Source organism: Macrobrachium rosenbergii, chromosome 2 (genome assembly GCF_040412425.1).
Source record: "Macrobrachium rosenbergii isolate ZJJX-2024 chromosome 2, ASM4041242v1, whole genome shotgun sequence".
Lineage (NCBI taxonomy): Eukaryota > Metazoa > Arthropoda > Malacostraca > Decapoda > Palaemonidae > Macrobrachium > Macrobrachium rosenbergii.
Window position 1 is genome coordinate 44,513,663 of NC_089742.1, and position 26,661 is coordinate 44,540,323.

At 34.2% G+C, this 26,661-nt stretch overlaps 2 protein-coding genes across 2 annotated transcripts in view; one reads left to right on the plus strand and one right to left on the minus strand.

Annotated features, from left to right (window-relative positions):
• The window catches only part of LOC136845931 (mannosylglucosyl-3-phosphoglycerate phosphatase), a 108,962-nt gene extending 91,693 nt beyond the window's left edge, over positions 1-17,269 (plus strand). Inside the window, exons 14-15 of the mRNA XM_067116432.1 lie at positions 7,693-7,816; positions 7,924-17,269. Of these exons, the coding sequence (XP_066972533.1) occupies positions 7,693-7,816; positions 7,924-8,127 (328 nt within the window). The 3' untranslated portion in view covers positions 8,128-17,269. The remainder of the gene's footprint in view (positions 1-7,692; positions 7,817-7,923) is intronic.
• LOC136842905 (kynurenine/alpha-aminoadipate aminotransferase, mitochondrial-like) overlaps positions 1-26,661 on the minus strand; it is a 654,775-nt gene that overhangs the window by 610,447 nt on the left and 17,667 nt on the right. The window lies entirely within an intron of this gene.

Below are 26,661 nucleotides of genomic sequence, written 5' to 3' on the forward strand. Positions count from 1 at the left end.
ACACCCAACACCTGATGTCTGCAACTCATTTACCAAGCTATTGACTGCATCACTAAGCCTTGTATCAGTTGGACAAATTATAGTACTGTTTTGTAGTTTTCATCTTTATCTTACTGGCCTGTTTCAGCTTATGAGACATTTGTAAAACAGTGGTTTCTATGTAACAGAATATTTAGGTGTTTCAGTGGCACGGACTCCATTACCATACATTGATCGATTAGTATAATGGCATTACTTTTTAATCATAATTACCATATTAATTGTGTTGCATGTACTTCTACTCTTTACAAAGCATAAAACAGTTTGTGCCTGGAAAAACTAGTTTAATCTTGTTTCAGATTTAAAAAGCTTTTGCATGTGTGTGTGCTTATTTTTGTATGGCTATAAAATCATTTTGATTGGTCATTATAAAGGTAACAAATGCTATCTTTTTTATAATTTTGGAAGTGAAAACTCATTACAGATACTACAAGCAGTCATATAACTGTAGAAAATACTTTAGGTTGCTATTCATCAAAGGGGATGAGTAAAAGAGTCAGAATTATAGTTGGTAGAGCTCCAGAGCTGTTGGTTTAAACTCATGATTTATATAAGCAAGTCATAATACATTAAGGCCTTGTTTACTCAGAATTTTTTGTCTCTTAATGGAAATGCCTTTTCTTAGCCCAGGCCAAAATAAAACAAGGAACAAAAGAAGGAAAAGGAAAAAGGCTTGGGGTTAGCCACAAAGGAAGCAGAAGATCTGTCTCTTAAAAGGCAAAAGGATATAAGAGCCAGGAAAAACAAAAGCACAAGAGAATTCCTAAGCCTTTAGTGGTCTGTTACTGATTTCCATAACATCCATTTTGGAAGAGGTAGTATAGCATGATAGGTGTTACACAAATTAATTTTATTCTGAATATTAGATTAATATGAAATGGCAAAACTATATATGTTCTTTAATTTCTCACCTTCAAAATTTTTTGCTTCAGATCATATGTACCATCACCCCAGCAAAAGGTGTTTACACACAACATATACTTCTAATGTAAACTATATCATTTATAGCCTAATCACTGCACATGTTTGTGAGAATTAAGTTTTAAACAGACAGAGAGAGAGAGAGAGATAGAGTGAAGGTAGGTGCTGAACAGCCAGATATGACACTCACCAGCTTATATACATCATCATAACTACCAGCTTTTTCTTATCAGATATTCTCCTCACTGTCTTGTGTCCTATCTGCCTGAATTTTTATCTAGTCTAGGTCTTTATATTTTGCTGTTTTTCTATGGTTTTCTTGGCATTTCTATTTGTGTTTGTCCTGACTTTTATATGTACTATTTTTGCTTACTAACTTCTCACTCCTCAACCCACATCCAAACCATCTTAGTCTATTTTCCAGTTTCTGGTCAGCACTTCTCAGTAACTTCTTCATTCATGATATCTTCCCACCACACAGTAATACAGGCCTTAATGCAATATACTTGCTATTTACTAGTGGGAAACTAATATAAAATAGTAATTTAACCATTTATTTTAGGCAGTTGATAGTGTTTTCCTTACTGTTCTCTCAACATGTGTTGCTATCAAATGTGTCCCCCAAGGCAAAAGTAACATTTTACCTCTTCTAACACCTGCAGTTCCACCATAAAATGGTGCTTCTCTTTCTCTTCTCCATTTGCTCTTCATATATATTTTGGGTATTAAAGATCTCATACTGTATATAATTTCTAATCTAGACATTTTGGGCATTAAAGATCTCTTACCTTACATAGTGCATATAATTTCAAATCCAGAGCATCTTGTGTGACAGGCACAATGCTGAGTTCACCTCCACATCTCTCCTGCAGCCTCTACATGGCCACTTTCTGACAATATTTTTCTTTGTTTCCTTTTCCAGTCAACATAGGCTTTCTCCCTCATTTTGCTCTTCCATCTTTTAAACATTTCTGTGACCTCTTCCTCTGATACTGCTATTAACACTAGGTCATATAAAGCCAGCATCTCCCACAGGCCTCCTTACTGCATTCTTTTGTAGGATCTTCCATTATGATAAACAGCAGAGGACTGTACTTATCTTTAATGCTAATTTTTATCTCATTTTATTCTTATGTACCTGCCACTGTCTTTACTCTGGATCTTGTGGTGTGATACAGTCACATAACTAGGTCAATTAGTCTTTCTTGAACTCTGTGCTTTCTTAATATCCATCTAATTGCCTGTTTTGGTATGTTGCCAAATGACTTCTCAAAATCAACAAAAATATTATATAATCTCTTCCTCTTTGTGTGGTAATTATTAGTTTAGGGACTGCCTCTGTTACTGGTATTACAGGCATGAAGGCAAGTTGACAGTTATCAGTTTTAGCCATGTTTCTCATGCTTTCCCCCAGCATTTTTATTCCTATACAATTTGCTAACTAGTACTGTATACAGTATTCCTTTTTCTTTTGTGTAGTAATTGTTCTAGTCATTTGGTTTGTACCTACTTTTTGGGTTTTATGCAGTATTCTGATCAGTTATTTACTGGCTCTCTTGCTGCATTTAACAAGTTGCTGTATATCCCTGATGACCCTAAATCTTTTCTGCATATCATCCTAAGGGATCTTTTAACCTTCTCAGATGTTTCATTCTCCTGTTGCCCTTGTGGTGTGCCAGTATCACCCGGTTTGTTTTCATTCTCTTCATTCACATTGTCAGACTACTGCTTCCATCATGCTCTTTTTCCATTCTCCAGTTTTACTCTCCTTTTCATCATACACACTTTGCTCATTATCCTTTCCATCTTTTGTAATCCATTTTGCTGTCATGAATATTTTATTTCTTCCCTCTGTTTTGTTGAATTTCAGATTCTCTTCCTCCTTTATCTTTGGCCTTGCTACTTACCTTTTACCTTCCTCTTCTTCCCCTTGTATATATCACTATCTTCTTCCTTGCCTTTCCTTTGCCAGAACTTTACGGGTATCCTTTACTCTTCAGTTAATCTACATAAATTAATTTTGATTCCACCAGCATGTATCTCTTTTTCTCTCTGTCCTCTTCCTCCCCCTTTTTCCAATCTTGAAGGTTCTCCTTCAATTATGATTCATTAGTTATAGTCATATGTACTGTATTTCTTATACATTTAGCCTAACTTGAAAAAGTAATGTTGAAGCACGTACTGGGATCTTCCCAACTCTTGCAGATACCACCTGTACAAAATACTGTATGTATTTTTCACTGTAACATTAAAGTTCTTTCATGTTGATGGAGTAATATCTTGGGTACAAGTAAAATATGTTACTGCTTTCTGGGTTGTTGACAGTTCTCATTATCCAGTTATTTCCCCCTTAGGGGGCAGTACCATTAGTGCACCTCATGCAGTCAACTGTAGGCATTACTCAAGGATCTTTGCAGTGTCCCTTTGGCCCCTAACTGCAACCCCTTTACTGCACCTCCATTAATATTCTCTTTCTTCCATCTTACTTTCCACCCTCTCCTAACAAGTGGCCCATAGTGCAACTGCGAGGTTTTCCTCCTGTTACACCTTTCAGACCTTTTTACTGCCAATTTCTGTTTCGGCACTGAAGGACCTGACAGGTCCCAGTGCTTGGTCTTTGGCCTAAATTCTATATTCTCTTCCAATCCTTTCACTGAAGTTTTGCTTGAGTGATTTGGTATCTGTGCAACTAATTCCAGTTGTTGGGTCTTCTCTGGTGCTGAAATTAGATTCCATTTCAGGTGGTACACTTCACCTATTCTGAAACCTTGAATTATGCCACAGCATCTGTATTATGGAAGAGTTCCAGTTTTATCATTCAAGTTCTTTTCTTGATAGTGCACTAAAGCAGACTTTATTTTTTGTATATTATCTATTATACAATGTACATGGGAGTCTAGTCATTGTTATACAGTAATAGGATCATTGCTCCTCTTTCCTATTTCCACATGTTGGCATTCCATAAAGTGGAAGGTTGCTGTGTGACTTTAACAACCTAGGTTTCCCCATAAAGGATTGACAGAGGATTCATATCTTCTACCTCTAGTATAAATTACAATTAATAACAACTGTCTTCTCATTTCATGAGCCAAACTTTTTTATAATACATTATAAGCCACCAATACCACCTGAAAGTAGATGCCAACATTAACCTCCTCCTTGGGGATCTGAGCCTCCAACCACTGGAGTAACATGTCAAGGCTTTTATCCACTCAACTACATTAGGCATAAAAGGAAAGAACCGAGGCATGCAATGTCATATGTTTGCTTTCCTGATAAGTACCAGTGTACCCCTAACAATGATAATCCTCCCCCACCACATGTAACTGCAGATCTGGTGCCTCCCCTTTTATTCCTTCTATAGCTGGATGGATAAAATGTTTGGCCAAATTTCTCAGTAGAAGTGATTCAGATTATACCACCTCAGGCTCATTGGGAAAGAGGACTAAAGCTGGTGGAGTTGGGAGAGGGGGTAAACCATAGTTAGGAGTGCAGTTGTTCCCACTACGAATCCAAGCATAGCACCACTGGTTCCTATCATTTTATGCCTACTGTAGCTAAATGGAGGAAGCATTGGCCTGCCACTTCAGTGGTCAGCAGTTCAAGTCACATCACCTCATGCTCATTGAGGATTACAGTACTGTTAAATCCATTCACTCACTGTTGGTGGGGTGGGTGCAGCAGACATACCCAATATGAATCCAAACATATGCAATTATACTTATGGTTCCTCGCCTTTTATGTCCTCTGTATCAAAGTGGATAATGTATTGGCTTACTGTTTTGGAGGTCAGCAGTGTAAATCTCAAAGGGGAAGTTACTGTTAATATAATTTACAGGGAAGTAATGTTAATATTACTGTAATGAATAATTTATAGCAATTATTTTACTTTAAAGTTAAGTACTATTAATAAGGACATATCTTTTGGAGCTTCTCTGCCTAGTCTCTTGACTTTTGACAGTGTAATTTGAAGTATAGAATCTATCTTCAGTGTACAGTACTGTATTAAAGTAGTTGCTTCTTTCAGCTTGGCAAAAAATTTTATGTTTTGTTAAAAGCAAGTCTTGAAAATGTAAGCAAATAGCATCAAGACTTATAAAGTACATGGTATTTATTTGGAGTAGACTGTTAAACTGTTCCCAACTTTTTTGCTAGAAAAACTGAATGGCATGATTGCATAGGAGATGTTAGATAGGTGGCAAACTAACTACTGTAATCACTTGTTTTTCCAAGAATCCTGCTGGATTTTGGAAATATTTAAGTATTGTGAAAAAGTATTCTGCGGGTGTAAAACAGCATACATGTACATATAAATATGCACACATACATGCATGGTGTAAGTGTATACATGCATACATACAGAGACTGAGACATAGTTTGGCAAGAAAAGCCCCCATGCAGCAGGCCCACTCAGCTCTCCCACCCTCCCACCCCATAATTGCATACCTCCCCCCTTAAAAGTAAAGTAATAAACTAATTGACATTTAAGGGACATTGATGCCTTTAAGCCAATAATAGTTATAAAAGTTCCCATGCAGACAAGGGCCCCCTCAGCTTTCCTTTCCTCTCCAATCCCCTGAAACATTATCTCAGCCTACCACTCCCACAATACCCCTTTCTCAGACTGCTTATGACTGGAAGTAGAACTACCATTGCCTCCTCCTGCCCATGCATTATTAGCTATCATCAGAACTCATAGTTTTTCATTATTATATAATGTATATATATATTCTAAATATAAATTGTGTTGCTGGGGACCCTCCAGATAACATCAAGGGCCAAGTACAGAGACAACGGATAAATGAGGGACTACTGTAACTATTAAGTGTAGAATACCACTGGGAGATTCCTGAGAATCTTGCTGAACTTCCCTGCAATGTGATTTTAGAAAGTCTTTAATTTGACTTTTAATTAGCAGGTTTGATTTATTTTACTAAATTTTGTCTCCTTCAATTGCAGGAGAAAGTCATCTTTTTTAGTGGTGAAGAGTAGTTAATGACTTGGAGCTTTGAATGTGTATCAGGCCTTCCTTTTTTTATAGGTACCATTGCTGAGAAGCAAATGTTGGTGGCTTTTTTAAAGGATTAATATATACAGTAATGGCTTATTTAACCTCCCCTTTAAACCCAAAGGTGTGGTTGCTAGGTTGAAACCTGAATTTTACTTGCTTGAATTATTTTTTTTATTAAAAATTTTCATAAGTAAAATTGTAATTTTTCCTAGTGTTATGCCTTCTACCTTTATACCCTCCTTGATAATAAGGTAATAACCCAAAGTTTTATCTCTCTGGTTTCTTCAGACAGTAACTACCTTGTTCTCTTTTCCAGGTATTAATTCATTTGATTTTTTGCTGTAATCATAAATTGGGCAAATCAAGAACAGTTTAAAATTAAACATTTTGCAAATAAAAGCATTTACAGATTTGTACTACTGGTTTTTCTGTTGTTTTACAGTACTACTAAGTGGTGTTAAAATAAGAACATAACCCTGTTTAGATTAGTTTTTTGTGCAAGTGTAAACCATTGTTTTACATGCACTCAATTTCTGACTAAGTATTGTATTGTTTTGGATAGGCTTCTGAGGAATGAATATTGCTTGTAATGATGTTGCCTGGTGCAGTTGTGTTCCTGATGTTTGTCTCCCCAGTTAACCTTTATGATGTCACTTGGAATTGTTGCTGATATATATATATATATATATATATATATATATATATATATATATATATATATATATATATATATATATATATATATATATATATATATATATATATATATATATATATATATATATATATATATATATTTTATTTTTTTTTTTTTTTTTTTTTTTGGTGGGGGTTCAGGTTACTGATTCCTGAACACTGCTAGCTTCTTAATGTCATTTTTCATTTGTTTTATTTCTTTTTTTAATGAATATAGTTACTTTACCAATTTTCTTGATTATGCTGTAATGATTAGTAATGTTCCTATACTGTACTGTATATATATTGTGTATATACCAGTATAAGAGCATGGCCTTCAAACCTCTCATTGTATTTAATTTGCATAATTTCACCCTTTGGCATTCTGTTGTTATTTCATCTAACAAAAATGGCAATCTTAAGGACTAGCTCCAGAAATTTTGGGAATCCTCAGCATTTTCAACTTATTCCATTACCCAGCTTTCATAGAGTTGCAGTGTATTAAAAGAGACTTTTTTTTGTATGCCTAAGTAAAATTCTTTCTAGCATGCCATATGAGAGGTGAGAATTCACTCTCAGTATTTTTGTTAAATTACCTAATCTCCATCATCATCATCATCCCTTGTGCAGTAAAGTAATAAGACTGTGTAATATGATCCTTAGAGTTTTAAGCTTCTGTCTAGACAGAACATGAGAAGCAAGGATTTTTTCTTTTTTTAATGAATTTATATTTTAGCTGTGCACTCAAAAAACAGGTTTGCACATAATCTTCCCAACCTCTTATTAGTTGTGCATTCAAAACAGATTTGCACATAATCGTACCAACGATACCTTTTGACTGACATTTCATAGGTATAATTTGAGCCCAACCGGTAGCCTGCTCTAACAAATGCAGATTTAATTCCTAAGAATCTTATTTAGTGTATGGTCAGAAGTTAAGACATGTAAAGTGGTTTTTTTGTTATAAAATTCTAAAATTGTTTAAAAGCAGCAGCTTTTAAGAATTGCAGTAAAAGCTTACTAATAGAGTACTGTTGGACTTCCAGATCTGCTTCTGCCAGAAGGCTCCGTGGTGCTTTAGCAAAACAAGAGAGTGTTAATGAATTAGAGGACATGGCCTGTAAATTAGCACCAGAAGTTGAAGGAAGAATACAGATAGCTACAGATGAAGTAAGTTCTTTCGTATCTTTATTTTGACAGTCATGATACTATATCTTTTGACTTATTAATAATCATAAAACAAATATTACCATTTATGTTCATGTATCCTTCTGCAGCTAATTGAGAATCTACGACAGGAGAAGGCATTATATAGTGTCACTGTCATTGATGAGGAAGATGAACTTTCATCCCCTCTTACACCTGAAGCAGAGCCAGAAGCAGAGCCCGAGGCAGCACCTGAAGCAGAGCCTGAGGCAGCACCCGAGGGAGAGCCTGAGCCAGCGCCTGAGGGAGAGCCTGAGCCAGCACCAGAAGAATAATTTTCCTTTTCTTCCACAACTACAGTGGGGTTGAAGCAGGGCAATTTTTTTCCTGTATTGTTTTTGCCAGAAGATTAGTAACAAAGGATATGTTTTACGAATGATAAAGGGTAAATAAAATATGCAATTAAAATGTTACTTTTGGAACAAATGCTATACTGACATATATGTCCCTTTCTCTCATGGCTGTGTAAAATCTTATGCAAAACATAATTTAGCCTTTGGTTTGTTTTAGAATGATTGTTTTATAGGAATCACAAGTTGAAATTACCTTTTAAGAAGAAATAGGTGTACCTTTGTAATGTATGTTTTGTTTGGAGATTGGAGAATGCAGAAGTCAATATGGTAAACAATGGCTGATCCTGGAATTTTGGGAGTCATGTTAATTTATAAGAAGCATGTGTTCATTGCATTTTCCTAGTCACTTATGGTGATGTTTTAGTTTTGTCTACCTAATTACCAAAACCGGTATTTAGAAATTAATACTCATCGACATCATGAGGGAATCTTGCCTTACCTCAGAAATGTCACTGTCTGTTCTTATTGTTTTACAATAATTCAACACTTGTTTGGCTAATATTACTGGGACTGTTGCAGGTAATATATTTGGAGATACAGCAGACCATGAACCACATGGTTTTATTCCAGTGGAACTTGTCTCATATTATATGCTAGAGCACAGTTTTTGTCTATTTACAAGTTGTCTTTAAAAATGCCTGAAAATTAGTGCCAGTGTAAAATTTAATATGTAGATAAATATGGAGACCTAAAGCAAGTTTTAGAGAAAAGAATTACTACCTGGTGACAGGGATGTAGAGGTCCTTCAAGAGTCACACTCTTTATTACTGATTAGAAAGGGGATGCACCAGTCAAATGTATGGAGACTAGTTCTCATGTTTACTTCAATAAATAGGTGAAGCACTTTGGAAATAAGATGCTCCAAGTATGTTTGGGGTATAGCTTTGTTGACAAGAAATGATTTAAGATAGAACATACAAAGATGTGGAATAGGAAAAGGAGTTAGTTAGTTATAAATGATTTGTTTAACCAGACCTCTGAACTCTTTTAGGGTTCTTCTCGGGCTGGGATAATAGGAAAAGGAATTTGTGGTAATTACATCCCTGGGAAAATTGTTGGTTACCCATGTTCAAGGATAGGAAAAAATATTTAAGAAGTTTTATTGGTAGATATAGAAAATAAGCTGAAATAATGAGAAAGTTGAAGTTTTTGAAGTTGTCCAGTAGTACTCACAGAGGGAAATCAACAATTCTGATCAGACCTTGGAAGGTTTCCTTTTCCTTTACTAGTGTAGTGACACAACTTATAGTGACAGAACTAATTACTGAGTGCTACACTTTACTTAAATGACTACTTATAATTAACAACATTTTTGGTAAAGACAAAAAATCTAGTTTATGCCTTTGTTATTGCCCGAAGGATTTTTCAGCTTCATGACAACACATTCTTATTCCATCTACACAGGAATGTCATTTGTTACAATGCCCTTTGAATTTTGAAAATGCTCTATTCAGGGCCATATGATAATGAAGTTTTACTCCAGTCGTTGGTGCATGCATTTCATTTTGAACTTTCTTGAGGTTATATAATTTAGTTGCATCTAAGATCAGGTTGGTTATTAAACAGGCACTGGTATTTATCATATTTGCTATGAAAAATTTAATTCAGTTTATATTTTGAACAGATGTTTATCATTTCACCAATATTATGTTAGAGTACTGTTGCTTAGGCACTTAAAGCTCCATCTCCTTTCAGTTCTTTGAGCACATTGACCAGTCGTTTGATTTGGAAATAAATCTTGCAAGTTCTTATATGGGAAATTTATGAATAGTCAAGTGATACACCATTTTATTTATAGATGTGAGGTACAGTAAAAAGTCTCAGAAATATTTCATATTTCTTGAGAGTGCGTGGATATTATTCTTCAGAACCCTACTGCAGGTTTTTAAATATCATAAGTTAATCATTTTTCATATTGGTTCAGGCAATAGGAAACACCACCAAATTACACACAAGGTAAAGACTGTATCCCATAAATTGTTTCACTGATTATTAAATTCCAGGGAACTGTGTTAGGTCTCTTGTCCCCTGTTAGAAGCTTCATGAGTTAGCTTCATGAAGGAAAATGACATTATCTTTCCAAAATATTTTGGTACTGGAACAGATATAGCAATAGTTCTCTTACTTGATATTTTGTTCCTAAGGTTTGAACCAGCTTTTATGACCAAGGGATGTGATTGGGATGTGAAACCAAACAAAGGTAGGCAATAACCTAGGATATTTGAAATATATATTCCAATTATTTATTACCAATAGTATTCCATATCATTCTGTTCTACATAAGGGAAGAGTGGAATAAAGCTTTATACTTTTAGTTTGTATTATGTTTCTGAAACATTCTTGGTAAGTCAGATTGCTTTTAATATTTTTAGCTTTAACCTTCTAATATCCAAATGGTACTGCTGTTTGAATATTGCACAAGTATGTAAAGTTATTTGATTGCCACTCTGAAAAAGGTTTTACCCCTTGTAAAACTAAATTTTGTTTAATTCTAAAAGAATTCTGGTGCTTTAAGTATATTCTTTGGGGTTGTAAGAGTTGAATTCCATCTTTCAATGAAAAGTTCCTTCATTTTATTTTTCTATGCTAGTTTTGCAACACATCATTACTCACCTGTAAAATACTCATACAATACTCGGAACTTTCAATTTTTTTTTTTTTTTACTTTGCCCCTCGAAATGGTTGAGGCAGTGTGGATTTTGCAAGTATGTTCATGTATGATTACTGACATTTTTCACTGCTGCTGTGTATTCATATTCTCTTATTCATTGTTGTATACGATCACTTTTACCCAAGTTCTTTTAGACTAGTGATACTGAGAAACATGGTGCAGGTAATGAATTTGTTTTAAAAATTAAGGCTTTTACTCTATAGGTTATAGGCTTGGTGCTAAAAAAAGGTGGGTTTGGTACGTTTCAGTGTAGCCCATTTGGCGCAGCTGATTCGGCGTGGCCGATTCGACGTCAGAGAAATAATTGGACTATTCAGCGTAGCTGTTAAGGCATCAGAACATTTCGACGCCACTGTCTTACATTTCCAGATTGTGGCATGGTGCATCCCAAGCTCATATTGCAAATGTTGATTGGCCACTTCAGCGTGATTATTGGTCCGTTCTTCATTGTTTAGAGTTCGTTCATAAAGGTTCCATATCTCGGGAGTGAAAATTGGGTTCATCCTTGCTTTTCCACGCCTATTCAGTCTTCCAATATAAGTATCCTCAAACTAATGAAACATGGCTATTAGTTCATCAGGAAGAACTGCTGCTAATGTATCCAAATATTCATCCATCTTTTCTAATGGAATGAAAGCGAATGCCCACAAAGCAAAGTCAGAATCAGTTTTATAATGATTTGACAAACCCAATGAAAATCTGTGCATGTTTTGGGCTAGATGGAAAAAGCAACCCTTAATGCGAACGGTGGGAAATGCATCTTGCATAGCATGAATGGCAGCTTGTTCAAAGTCACAAATTATTGAAGTCAGTCTCAAATAGGTTCGATGGTTTTAAGTAACTCAAATAAACAAAAATAAGTTACTCTTTGTTTGTTAAGAAGCAGAGCATAAACTATAAGAAAAACTCCTTCACGCTTCTTAGCCGATATAACATACGCCTGATGAAAAAGACTAGGGGAGAGAGTGAAAGTCCCATCAGCAAACCAAATTTCTGAGTAGACTAAATGTTGCAGCAAGCTAATTCTTCCAAATACCAATGCAGTACCCTATTATTGCATTCTCCGGTGTCTCCCAGTAGGAATTTCTCTTCCACACCCAGTTGGGAAACATATACAGTAATGTATAAGACTCGGGCAAAACTGAATGCTCCAAATCAGATGGGTTAGGTTGTGCCTTGTTTAATAATTTTCTATTCCTTGCTTTAAGTTTTTGCATTGCAGGCAAATCTGGAGCTAAGGCTAAACTAGCTTGAGATGCGCCAGCCAACCATTCATTTACCCCAACGGTTGGTGGCTCGAGAGTTTCAGCACTTCTTTTTTTAACACTTGTTTTTATCTTTTCAACCTCTATTTTTGCAGCAGATGCTTCATGGCTGTGTTTATTCAACTGGCAAATAACTTTTCCATCCTTCATATGCAATCTCACTTTGCATCGATCTTGTATGTTCACAACTCCAAAACTGTAATCAGGATCACTTTTGCTCATTGCATCAAAAATAAAAAGGTATCCATCGTGTATCACTTTGTTTTTTCCACGTTTTGATAAAATATTTGATGCCATTTCAAATGATACAGTTTAGACGACTGAAAAATTTGAAGTTAAACTGAGCTTCGACCTCTATGACAGTTTCTAGCTCAGCCCTAATTGGACTATTTGGCAATTAAAACAATTACAAGTAGAATAGCTAATTTGACTATGACGAATGTGAGAGGGAGAGAGAGTTAATGACAACAAGCCAAACAAGGGAACTGTGCCTGGTTTTGATAAATTTTCTCTCATTACAACGACAAGTTACTAATTTGACGCCAAAACGACCCTCCGCCGTAAAAACTCGCCGTCAAAAGGGCTACGCTGAATCAGCCACGCCGAATCAGCTACGCCAAATGGGATATGCTGAAATGTCCCATTCCCAAATAAGGTTTATACATGAATAAGAAATTTGAAATGCTATTCTAAAATTTTGGAATTGCATAAGCTATCATTACCACTCAAGATTTATCAGGTATAAAGAATTAGCCTGTAGCTACTATGTTAGAATAATATTCATTTATATGAAATTATCGGACTTGTGCTCTTTCTACAAAGAAAAACCATTATTTGTGAGACTTAGGACTAGTATTACATGTTTTGAACACTTCTGCAGCCAGTTTTCCAACCCAATGGGCAATGAGTTTCCTCACTAGTCTGGTTAACTACTAAATAATCAGGATAAATTGGGAAAATTTTAACTCACAGACAAAATTAAACACTTTCTAGGTTTTAGGAAATATGAACAGACTGGATGTATCAGAAGTGGGGCATACTGTAAAAGTTGTTCTTCATGCATAATAGTAAAAGCTTCTATACTGATAACAGGAGCCTTTAAATGAAGACCAACCAATGTAATTCTTGAACTGAACATTGTCTGGTAAAAGAGTATAGTTTTATTGATTGTTGTCTGACATATATTCCCCAACTAAAAGCATATTTTATGCTCTCTCTGTTTATTGTTAGTTACCCAGAAGACTAATAAAATGAATGCTCTTCCTTCCTACCTTGCTTTGAGGCCAGCCTCTATTTTCCATGATTACCCTTTCAAGACAACTTAGGTCTGTCATGAGCTCTGTGCTTAGAATATTTGTTTCCTTTTCCCTGTTTTCCTATTTCTGTTTTCCTTTAGTCACTCCATACTACTGTAATACATAGCTGTTCCATAGGTGGGCTTAAAAGAGTGCTGATTACATACTTAAAACATGCATATAGGTTGTTTAGACTTGAGGAAAACCTCCCCATGTAGAAAGTTCCAATCTCTCCAGCCATACCAGATTGCTTTGGAGTCTTAGTCCCAAACAGAAACAAGCATATTTAGTGCTACGTATTTCTTAATGTAAGTCTTGCTAACTTACATGGTTAGCATAATCATTTTAGGCTATTTTATTCCAACAATTGAGTTGGAAACATTAATGAAACTTGTTTTAATGTAGATTTTATTGGAGTTTTCACCGATGTGGGGTATTTTTAAGTGTTTAACCAGTTACTCATCCTTTTCATCTTAGGCATAGACATTTAATACAACATTTACTTGTTTGTAGCACAGTATTCAAGTTCCAAGTCCTCTGCATGTCTGTTGGAAGTTTTTGTATTGAGGTGTCAACAGCTTCTCCATGAACAACGTCATCACTTTATTTTGTTTGAATGCACACTTATGTTACCATAATCTTCTTCAAGGTGCTTACATTTTTAAACTATACTTTTATATTAATTTAATTCTGTGAGTTTTCTAATACAGTACAATGTTATTCTGTATATCTGATATTAATTTTCATTCTCCAATTAGATAATTCCCCCACCTGGCACTATTTATCATTGTAAGCATGACAGAATCATAATTAGTACATCATTAGGCAGTATTCTCTTATTGTGTATCATTGCTCAGTTCAACATGTACTTTGTCAGCGTATTATCTGAGTGGTTAAAGCAAGTTAATGTGGATTTATTTTTTCCAAATAATTGCCTCCCAACACTGATATCTCTCAGCCTGACAATAACTGGTAGACTGAATCAGCAAGATAAGCTCATTATGTTTTGGCAGGCTTGATGCCTAGACTACTTGGATAGCCCTTGTCTCCCTTACCTCTGAAGGTACCAGTTACACTCAGACAATTGCTGAACATTGGTGTGACCAAGGATTTTCTGTGAACAGCAGTACTCAAGCTGGTGTCAACCTCGTGAAAGTTGTAGGAAAGTAATAAAGTGATCTAGTGCAGCAGATGAAAGGAGGGGGCTCCACAGGTCAGGGAAGTCTTACCTTACATGAATTGCCTATTCACTTATTTTAAGTATGTTATCAGCATTTGGTAAAAATGTGCTTACCAGACATCAAGGTTTATATTTGTGAAAAACAAAACTTCTAAATATTGCATTTTAGCTGCCCTTCCTGCCATTTTTGTTATATACAGCATATGGTAAATGAAGTGTTTATACCATAGTGTTATTCCTTTTAAAGGATATATTCCTATTCATTCTGTAAGAGGGCAAGGAGATTGTTTAATATATTACTGTATTGAGATATTTATAGCTGCTTTTTTTTAGATTATATTTATTTTATGTCTATTTATTTCTTCCCACAGTCAACACGTAGCCAAAAGCCACACTGTGTTGTGCCAGTTAATCGTAATAAGTGAAGAATCACTTTTATTTATTGTTACTCATACTGTAGCTACCTAAGTTGAACTCTTCTTAAGCAGGGTTTAGTTCAGTATTATAAATAGTTAGTGTATTTGTATTCTTCTTGTCTACCTTCTTTACCAAGATTCCTGGATCAGTCATGTTATTCCAGTCATATTGCAGATAATCACTGGATATCAAATGCTATCTTTGATATACAGTACAGCATATGGTTTGTATGATTGTAAGGAACTTATGAATAAATTTATGTATGGTTGGTAATAACTGTTATTGTATATGATATTTGTTTTATGTAAATTCCACTGACAGCATGTGGGTCATCTCTCACTAAAAGCAAATCAAGTAAAATAGTGTAGGCAACCCATATTTGAACAAATATAACATTTCCATTGCAGAAAATATTTTACAATTTTAGTAGTGTACAACATTTCTTATACCTGTATATGATTATTGTAAAAGAATGATGAAATCAAGGGATGTTTTTAATGTTATGCTTTTTTAAAGATATTTTGATTATATTCATTTGGTATCTGAAGGTTCACTTGGAGTGAGTTGTAAGAGCTCATGATTTGTTTTAATAAAGTCAGAAAGAAATCAAGTGTCCAATCAGAGTGATATTAGACACTAATATTCACAAAAGTTGAACGGCCAAATAACCAACTTGTATATTTACATTTCCATCTGCCCTGTGTAACATTGGTAAGTTATTTGGTGGTTATATTTTAAAAGCTGATAATAGTACTATTGATATATTATTTTGTAGTAATGGTAATATTTTAGGCTGATAGAACTGTTTGTTAGGGAGTATTGTGTTTTGTATCTAATACAAGGTGATGGTTGATAATACAGTATAGATATCTCAGTAACTATTGTACAGATACAAAGTTCAGAACATTAGTACAAGAAAGATAAATATTGTATCATTTAGACCACAAGTTGTTCAGACTAAATTGGCATATTTACCTTTTTACTCTTAAATGACATAACAGGTTCTGATTTTCATTTGCCTGAGCATCTTTCTTGTTTCCATTTCACTGTTGTTCTCTTGGTTTTTAAACAATTGATGATATTTGTGGTGCTTATTCATACAGTATTTGTAATTATTTTTTCTTAAGAACATTCTATATAAACAGCTTTAATTTTGAAGTTTTGTAACTTCTCTATGAAAAGCTTGCAGCTTTAATCAAGTCTGATTTATAATGCTTGCTGCAAATATGAAATCTTTTTATACATATACTGTTTATTTTTGTCATACACAATTTTTTTGTTGTTGAGTAAATATTTATGCTCTTTTCTAAATGTTTAATTGTATACTGACTGAGCGTTTGACTTGTTTCAATATGCTGTCAACTGTAATGGTTAAACTGAGTAGCTGTTTGTTGCCTATAGCTCATAGGCACAGCCATGTAAGTAGAGACCATTCCCATTCAGTAGAAATTAAAAATACTGTTTATAATGTTTTGTTATGATGTGGATCCACTTTTCCATATTATCCACAAAGGTTTCCCAACTTGATAAACATTCCTCTGTGGTACAAAGCCGCACAATGACCATCCTCCCACTGTTAAATGTACTGTGTATGGTGTGCCCTCATATATGTATTTCATAAGTGTGTAATTTTATTTTTTTAGTATTTTGAATGGTCTGATGTACATATAGGCAATTTGCAGCTATCCAGTACTGAATTATCACTTTTTCTAACTTTATACAAATTATAAGTTTAACACTGTAACACTTGCCAAATCTTTACCGTTTACACTTACTGTATGATCTTAGTGATAATGTTAATATCTGGCCAGTCTGCATAATGTTTTCAAATAATTTTATTAAAGCAAGCAATTGCTCTTCACCTAGCACCGTCCGACCTTACCATGCTACAGCTTTTTCTATATTGCAAGTGGTGTATCCAGTAATACTGTATCATAATACAGATTATATACGTTGTAGATTATGACATAATGATAAGAGGAAATCATTGCCATACCAAAGTTTTCAATAATGTATTTGAAGGAATCATTTTAGAAGCACTCTATATACAATCTGACATGTAATAAGTGCTTTATTTTTTGTAAAATCTTAAATATCCTTTGTTAAATCAGTATTAGGTAATTCCAGAGCTTGAAGTAAATACTTGCACAAAAAATTTTGATACTTTATTTCATTTTGAGCTCAGTGCCTTTTGATTTTCCATTATTTTCCTTTTATTAAAGTTATTGCATAATAATTTATGTTTTCTTCTTTTAATTCCTTTGTTATTGCAGCTGTATTTATTAGTTTTCTTGTAATAAAAAATTTTATTTTTGCCAAAGCCATTGGATTCCAAAGGCATAATAGTTTATCATTACAATGCAGAATTTGCTTCGTAGATATAAATATATTTTCATGACTGAGATATTTAAGTACTTTAAGCTGTGCACTGTTAACTTGAAATGAAGCAGTGTTGTGGCACTATCCGTCTTGCTTTAGTTCTCGTATCATGCTTCATTTCTAGGCAGAATTCCCCAGTGTAACATGGAGCAGCATTTTAGTGGATGGCTGAAATCCATAATAAACTGATAAATTGCCATTATCTTGAATTAAGGAGAGTGAAATTTCTGAAAGACTTTATTGCTAAACAGACCATAATCAGCTACAATGTCTTCTTAATCCATAGGTATTTAGAATACCGGAGCTTTGACTTAGGAATATCATGAGCTTTGGCTATTAACAGGTTCAGACATTGCCTTTCTTTTATGCTTTAAATTTGTATGACTTGGTTAAAGAGATATGTGTTTTTACAATGTATATTTTTACATTTACATACAAAAATTCATCTCAATCTTCTGTGTATTTTGGAAACTTTCAAAAAGTCATCCCCTAAAATTCACATGCTATTATTTAAGAATGAATTTTCTGGGACTGATGTAAGTTTAGCTCTTATCTAGCAAATCCTGATGATCATAAAACTATACATAATGAACCAGGTAGTGTACAAGTTTGTAATTTTTTATTTTCTTACCCATGGCAACAAAAAAACTTTGGTTCTTAATATTTACAATATTTTCTTAATTTATCATAGAAAGATTTTGTTTATTTAATCTAAGTGCTTACACCTACTGAGTCTTGGAAAAATTGTCAGATAAGCTCCACATTGTCGGGCTTGTTGGAGCCCAGTTTGAGTTTAAAGTCAACATACAAGTTCTGGAGGAACAAAGTACAGTATATCCACGGCTACATTAAGCTATGAAGACTTCTGCACGACTGTCTTATTTCTGTGGGCAAGATCTATATACAACAGGTTGGCCAGTATGCAGTAAGTAGTAGGATGTATCAGCTTTATGATGTTACTGGCACTACAGCAATTTACTACTGAATACTGATTTGTCACCAAAGTCTGTCTTCCTGCTATATTCACTAAGTGTTAGCTGTTTTGACGGAGGTTTGTGTGTGTGTCAAATTTCCAAAAGATGAACTGATGAGGATGTTGAGTAAATTCTTGTTATAGTCCTGGTACAATCAACACCTACAAGCTACAAAAATCTGATCATCCTAAAATATTCTGCTGTATTCTCTCATTAAATTGTGGAGGTGATGGATAATGATCAGGAAGTTGAAAGTTATAATTGTGTCATTTATGTAATGAATTAACTACTGTTTTTACTGTCAATTTTCTGATTATATTAAAATCATTTTACTAACGAGTTTCTTGCATATGTATGAATATACTTGTGTACCAAAATACATAAAATACCTATACAGTACATCTAATTTTCAGTTGGGTAATGAAAACCAGTTGTTTCACAAACCCATTATTTACAATTAGCTCATTTCTTGCATATAAAATGGTTCCAGATGCTTTAGTCCTCCATAAAGAAATTTTCATTCAGCCAGTAATACAAACTGTGCATGCATGGGTGTATCCTGTGGTCTCAGGCAGCCAGCTAGAGTCATTTTTCTGATGTTTGCAACTAGGGCTTTGTTTGGTTTTCTCCTTGGAGATTTCGCTTATTCTCTATTTTATGCTTTTATTCCTCTTAAATGTGACGTTTCTTTGAAGATGAGGTGAACTGCAATTTTACCCCGGTTCTTTTACAACAGTGACCTAACTATGTACCACTTTAACAGACTTGGTTTGCCTAAATTTTGTGAGCATCCTGTATTGCCTTAACATTTTCTGCAACTCTTAAAATACTATAAAAACCCTTCAAAATTATAATTCAAAATTACCCTTGTCTAACAAATAAATTTTCACTTCACAACTTATATTAAGATATTTTTAAGATATTAATGAAGAAATATGTTGGATTCCTGCCCACGCAGGCATTAAAGGAAATACAGAAGATGATAAAGCAGCCAAAGCTGAAACTACCATGACATGATCACAATGAGATATTCCCATTACATTCCTGCCTTACTATGATTTTTATAGATGTTACAGTGATCATACAACATCTATAAAACTCATAATAAAACACTGAATATGTGCAGGAGAAATCTGCTGTGAGGGATTGACTCCACAGAGTGTATTGTTCATATTTTTTCATTGCTATTCTTAGCCATGATTATACCTTTTATCTTTCCCAAGCTTGGATGAGTTTGAGGGGGGGGGAGGTTGAGGTCAGGAAGTGCATCTGTCAGTACAACATCTGCCAAAACAAACTTTGGCATGAAATATTGTGGAAAAGGTTCATTAAAAAGTGACCTCGACTAAGGACTGAACTAAGAAGGTAAATATGTTTAACTTTTAGTGTTACTCTACATTCTGTATACTATAAGAGGGCTGGATCATGCCATTCATCAAATGTCCATGGGTCCAATGAGAGTGACTGATTATGAGATGAGTCAAAACAGTTTGTGTGAGCCACTCCTTTTGATATGATGTATTCCATTTTCCAACATGGGCTTGATCTGTTTAATTTGTTACTATCATGGTCATCATTCTATAAATTCTGCCATTTATTGATCATATATAAAAAACATAATTCCACAAGACTTCATAGACCAAAGTCTTCAAAATTAGACTACCTGAGTTTTCCATCGTATTCAAATCCTCTTCCATCACATTTTTTCTTCCTTTTTTTCCCTCACAAGCCAAGCCAATGAAAAGCTCTGATCCATGGCATCTCTTTCTTGTTGACTCACTGAGGCCATATGCTGTGGGATGATGTCAGAACCATGCTAGTGACTTTTTGGGATCTCAGTCCCATCAGCAAAACAACAACACCAAGAGCCTCTATTATAGTTTCATTTGCAGATGCAGGAATGGGACTATTACCAAGCACACCTATAACCCAACATTAGACCTATGTCAGAATGCACAAACAACAGGAGTTACAGGCAGAAATGTATAAGCAGAAACATGGCCAGAGACACATTAGTAGAGAGACCAGTAAACCAAAGATGAAATGTGTGCCAGGGTCAGAGCCACACAAATATTTGGAACCAATGGACAGACCTGTGACCATAAGCACAACCACTTCAGCCTTCAGAATCAAGTTGTTCCATTGGCTGATGCCGTAGCTAGACCAGAGACAGCCCAAGTCTTCAGGACCCGAAATGTACAGTCAACCAACAATGTTACCAAAACCAAGACCAAAGCCATAACTATAGCCTTCTTGTCTTTTCTTACTCTTTGTGACAGACTTTTAACATATAATCTCCAGATGTAGTGCCTATGTCATTCTTAATGGATAATTCTTGTTCTTTGCTAAATTAGTTGCCTACTGGAGAACCCTATGGTTGCACGAGTCTCTCAACCTGCAGCAATTCCTGATGGATCTGAAGCAGACAGTAGACTTCCAGACTTTGAGATTACATTCTCAAGAATCTTTGAATTACTTTTTCATTCCAAGTTTCTGTTTCAAACACAGCTTCCTGTATGTCTAGGAAGGTATGGGTTCTGATGCCTAGATCAGCACCAGGGTGTTTCCAAGCAAATCCTCCTAGTCAAAATGACCAATCTGGAGTTCACAAACATAATAATCCAAGTCAGTGATTACTTAACATCTCTAAAACCTATCATGTTTAATAAACAGCAGTTTCTGGAATAAATGAACCAAATAACTGATTAAAGCAGATCAAACCCTCATTGAATTTTGGCATTCCTTGAACCAAAAAGAATGCCACACTAAAGTCTTTTTATCTCATCTTCAGATTGTTCACACACACACTTTAACCCATGCATTCTCTTTGCAGAGAATGCATGCCAGCACTAAGTTACAAATTTCTTATTCTCATGTACAAACTTCAACCTATACCAAACGTCAAGTTTTGGAAGACATTAATGCAATTACTGACATGCTTTCAGAATCTTATATCGTATTCTATTTGACCAATCATCAAATTTTTAAAGAACTGTTATTTGATAAAATTTATATTTTTTATTAAAGACAATCTCTTTGCACCTAAATTCTGATTTGAGCTATTTATAAGCAGTCTCTTTTCTGTGGAACAAATGTAATTTTTAAATAGAATATCAGTTTTATCATACAAACCCAATACATAAACTTATTATGTGGGTTCCAGCTTCCTACATGCGCTGTCTCGCAACTCATGCATCCAATGCGTGGATGACTGAAATCAAAAGATCTACCCACATACAAGTGGTTCTGCTGGTTAGTTTCCTTTAAAGGGGACCAAAATGACTGGGACTATTTCGAATGCAAGAAATGGACTAATTAGGAGCTATGTCTTCGCATAAAAAATTCACTTTGCTTTTGAAAAATATAAATTTTCATAATAAAATTTATTATTTGGACTTTCCTTCTGTTAAAGATAGCTTATAGTATCTCCTTGCCTATCTGCACAGAGATATAAGCTATCTTTAGCAGTAGGTGAGATTCATCCCAAATAATATATTTTTTGTAATATCCTCTGTGACAGTTATGTGATGGTGCTGGAGATTCAAAACATACTTAAGTCTACATGCTAACATTATTCATATTAACACACAAAAGCTTTGAAACATACAAGAGAAGATAAGAGAGAAAACTGGCAATCATAATGGGTTACACTAATGTAACCCATATAAAATGGTTCATAATGATTTAGAAACAAACCTTCACATTTCAGTGTGTGTGTGTGTGTGTGTGTGTTTGAGAGAGAAAAGGCACATAAGTAATCAACAGGAATTACAATTAAAAGAAAAATGGACTCATCTGTGACCAAATAGAAATATAAGGAGAATGAAAGAACTTGAAGATCTTGGTATGGATAGGAAATGACAATCAAGTATTGCATTGTAGTGATGACATAATATGCAAAAGAGAAGCAAAACTGAACAGCTCTCTGGCTGACTTGTTATATATAGACCTTGGCTGTGGAGCAATCCAGGCCAAGGAACTTTTATTTTATGCTACTTTATTTTGCTTCTTTTTCTTAAATAATTTTGAGCATGGATTTTACTCCAGATAAATCATGTTTACTGAATTTTTTTAACTTCATTTTATTGAAACAATAATTATTTTCCCTTTTTGCAAGTATTAAATCATAGAACCTTTTTTAAAACTTATACATCTATGTGGTAGGACAATAAACAATACCAGTGTTGAATGTGATCTTGTCTATTGTTAGAATAATCCATGTTTAAAGCCTTTCACAGAAACATTATTATATACTTGAATATATATACAGTACATATACATATACCATATATATATATATATATATATATATATATATATATATATATATATATATATATATATATATATATATATATATATATATATATATATATATATATATATATATATATATATACTGTATATATATTAGTACACACCTAAAGTAGACTTTTATCAGAAAATATATTAATTGTTATATATGATGACATGGCAAATTATATTTTTGAATTGGCTACGTTGATAATGTTAGACTGAAAGGAAGATGACAATGCTTTGGTTAAGTTATTTTATTGTATTGCAACACATAGCACAAGGCATCACTCCCATGCTGTACTGCTGCGATACTACAAGAACAATCGTTTTCTTTCTAAATTGTTTTAGCAGTCTATTAATTGACTTTTTTCTCTTGGTGATTCATTGCTTGACAAGCTGACAGATAAATGATATACTTTTGACATTTCAGCCTTGTTTCACTACATTTTGGTAGACAAAATTTCATATTCACTACAGTATTCCTATTCATTCAGCTGGTTTTTTTTTTTTTAAGCTGAAGAGATGTTCAGTATGAAACAATTATTTGGCCTAACTTTGACCATTATGTAGAGCCATGTAGTATATGGATGCATGTTCAGTTGCATGAAATACTTTAAAATTTACTGCATTTCCATCTTCCATTGATCCTTGGAAGCACTGTGTCATGAGATGGAGAGTACTGGATTATAGGCACAATGGATACCTTGTTGTTATCATGTAAGTGATTTGTTAAGAGCACTTTTTTTTTCATCTAAAGGTACTGTGGAGTTTATTTGCACAGACTGTGATGTTAAAGTACTGTGTCAATTCCAAATGTTGTAAGTGTAATGATAAACAAAGGTAGCCATAGAACTGTATAGGATAAATGAAACTTACAGTGCTTAGTAATCTAATAACATAGGCTAAAATTGTAATAATGTACTGTACTGTATAAATTTTTAGCAGTTGTTGCACTTTCAGCAATATTTACTTGTTGCACAAGCCAAATTATCACAGAAATGTACAGCTTAGAGGACTTTTCCAAGTCATCAAATTAGGCAAATGCCAAAAACTATCAAGCAAGTCCTTACATTCCGTGTGGATGAACTTATGCACTTTGTAATATTGCACTTCTACTAATGAATGAACTGTAACTCTCTTTAAAATGATATTCTTGTTAGTAGGCTTGATTTTGAAACTTGTCCATAGGTAGATTTAGTAATGTAGATATGATGGGACTTGTGTAATAAGCTATTGGGTCATATGATATTTTTTTGTATTATGATCATCATAATGTTTTTGAAGTTTCAGCTTCAGGTATGCCATTGTCAAGTTCAAGGAAATTTATATAAGGCAGTTCCATTATGTGAATGTTGTACTCTAATGAATAATATTCAATATGTACTGTATCTTGATAACATACGCCATTTGGTCTTCCTAATTGCAGAGTTCATTTCAAGAGTTCTTGGCATTGTGGCCAAGACTTAACATGTAGGTCAAAGTCATAACAACAATAGAATTTTATACTAACCCTCTAAGCAATATTAGTTACTGATGATTATTTATGTCTAGACTATTAGGAATGCTATTCCTTCAGAGCCTACCAGCAGCAGCTAATGAAATTGATCCTAGTTTTACAGAACACCTTATTTGTTATTGCTCTATATCAGGGGTTCTTAACCAGAGGTATCCATACCCCTTGGGGGTATGGGAACCAAATGCTGGGGGTATGGGACTCGATCTCTGGGTACTGGTATTTATTTTATTTAATGGACTGTAACTTTATTTTGCTTTCACTAAAAAATATAATAAAGTTATCAATGCTTATGTTCTATTCCTGGCAATCCATATCTAAAGTACATGAAATTCAAGCTATTGACATATTTGGAAGACATACTGGCAAATAATAGGATTGGTGATAATTATTTCGACAGTCAAGTGAAGGGGGTATGGGACCATATTGGACAATCCATTGGGGGTCTGGAATCATCAAAAGGTTAAGAACCCCTGCTCTATATGATCTCATGGTGACTTAATGTGTGGCAGGTAGCTAATGTAGTTATGTCTGTATACACTTATAATACTAGCTTTAGTTATTCAGTAATTTTAGCCTATTCAGGATTTCTCCAAAGATTGGGTAATGACTTTACTGGCCACCATTCTCTTTAAGGCATAAAAATAATCCCTCTTGCTAAAAACTCTTTACATATTGCAAGTTTCTCTTACCTTAATATGCTCTCCTTTTCCCGCTTCTCTCTGTAAGTCTTTCAGTTTATTGCTAATAAGCTAAGGTCAATGGAACTACATTAGTATTACCAAATAAAAGACCTTCCTCCTTCCTGGTAAGCAAAATAGGAAGCTGTGAAACTTTTCCCATGTCACACACATCTTACAGGGAATGCTGACTACCAGTTACCTTCTCCTACTACTATTAAAGTGCTTACTGACTTGCTTCTCCCACTATCTATTAAAGAGTTTACTGACTTGCTTCTCCCACTATCTATTAAAGGGTTTACTGACTTGCTTCTCCTACTATTTATTAAAGTTCTTAATGAGTCACCTGCCACAAATCATTTATTCACTACAGTATGTACTCTATATTTGGGATCGTAAAGGAATTGCATTGTGTCACTGGAATGTTTTTTGTTAGTGGTGCGGAAAGCATGGAAAAAATAACCTTCTTAATAGTGTGGACAATTTTTTTATGTTTATATTTTTCATGAAATCTCTCATCAACGCAACACCAATGCCTCTTAAACATCAGTGAGTGACAGATAGATGCTTCAATACTGTACCCATAACACTACAGTACTCATAATTTATTTGAGCGACTGTATGATTTGGAATCATTCAATTTGGAATACCTGTGATATGAATAAAGTTACTCACTTATGACACTGCCATAAAATTCAGAATTAGTATTTATGTAAAAGATGTTTTTGGAAGAAAATTCTTCCTCAGTTCCATGTACAGTATAATGATAACTGTTTTTTGTGTAAGTATGAAGGCAGTCTTTATGGTTATTTTAAATAAGGCAAGTAAAACAGCATTCTAATATACCCATAGAATTTACTGAAGGCTAACTAATCACTGATGTTTTACTTTAGTTAGCCATTTAGTGTTTCTATTAGTTGTCAGCTATACAATGTTTCTTTTTCTCATTTTGAATTAATAGTTGTCAGCTTCCAATTAGGGGAATTCGTCTCTGACAATACTGATAATTTAGAGCTGCAGTGACAATCAGTAGGTACATACCAAGCACTTGGATAGTCCACATTTCTACAAACTCCAAACAATTACAATCTGCAGGTGGATCCGGATCCTCTCAAAATTTAATAAACTCTCCTTTGACCCACCTCCCACTCCACAAAATTTCACTGAAACTCCTTTAAAAGTTTTTGGGCAGAAGGGCAAACAGGGACAGGTACATTATAGTCAATTTTGGATAGAAGTGAAACTGAGACTGAGTCCTGAAAAAATAATAGATTATCATACAGTATTGTACTTCTAATGTCAATTCTTAGACACCATAACCACCATACCAGCAATAATATTCCAATGTGCTCGACCCTTACTCATGTAAGCAGGAAAAAATTATGCTGACAAAGTAACCAAAAGGTGTGTCTGTTATGACTTGAGCAAACATTGCCATTCCTATAAATTAGTAATTAGCATTGGTATTCCAGTACACTAGGAAAGAATGACAAGCTTTATGGAATGTTGAATCCAACAGTAAGCAGTTGAAGCAGATTAAACTAATCATAAGATTATGGACGACAATATCTCGCCTTCAGAATGGTCGCAGTCATTTGAACTTTGGTTATTTTATGGATAACCACATGATCCAAAACTTGAATGTACAATTCACAATACAGTTCTAAAAATGAAATATTTTATGTGAAAGACAATTCTCATAAATGAGTCCCTTAAAAGAAATTTTGTTAAGAACTTTGGCAAGTTTTTAGAAGCATTATTATTATTATTATTATTTTTTATTTTA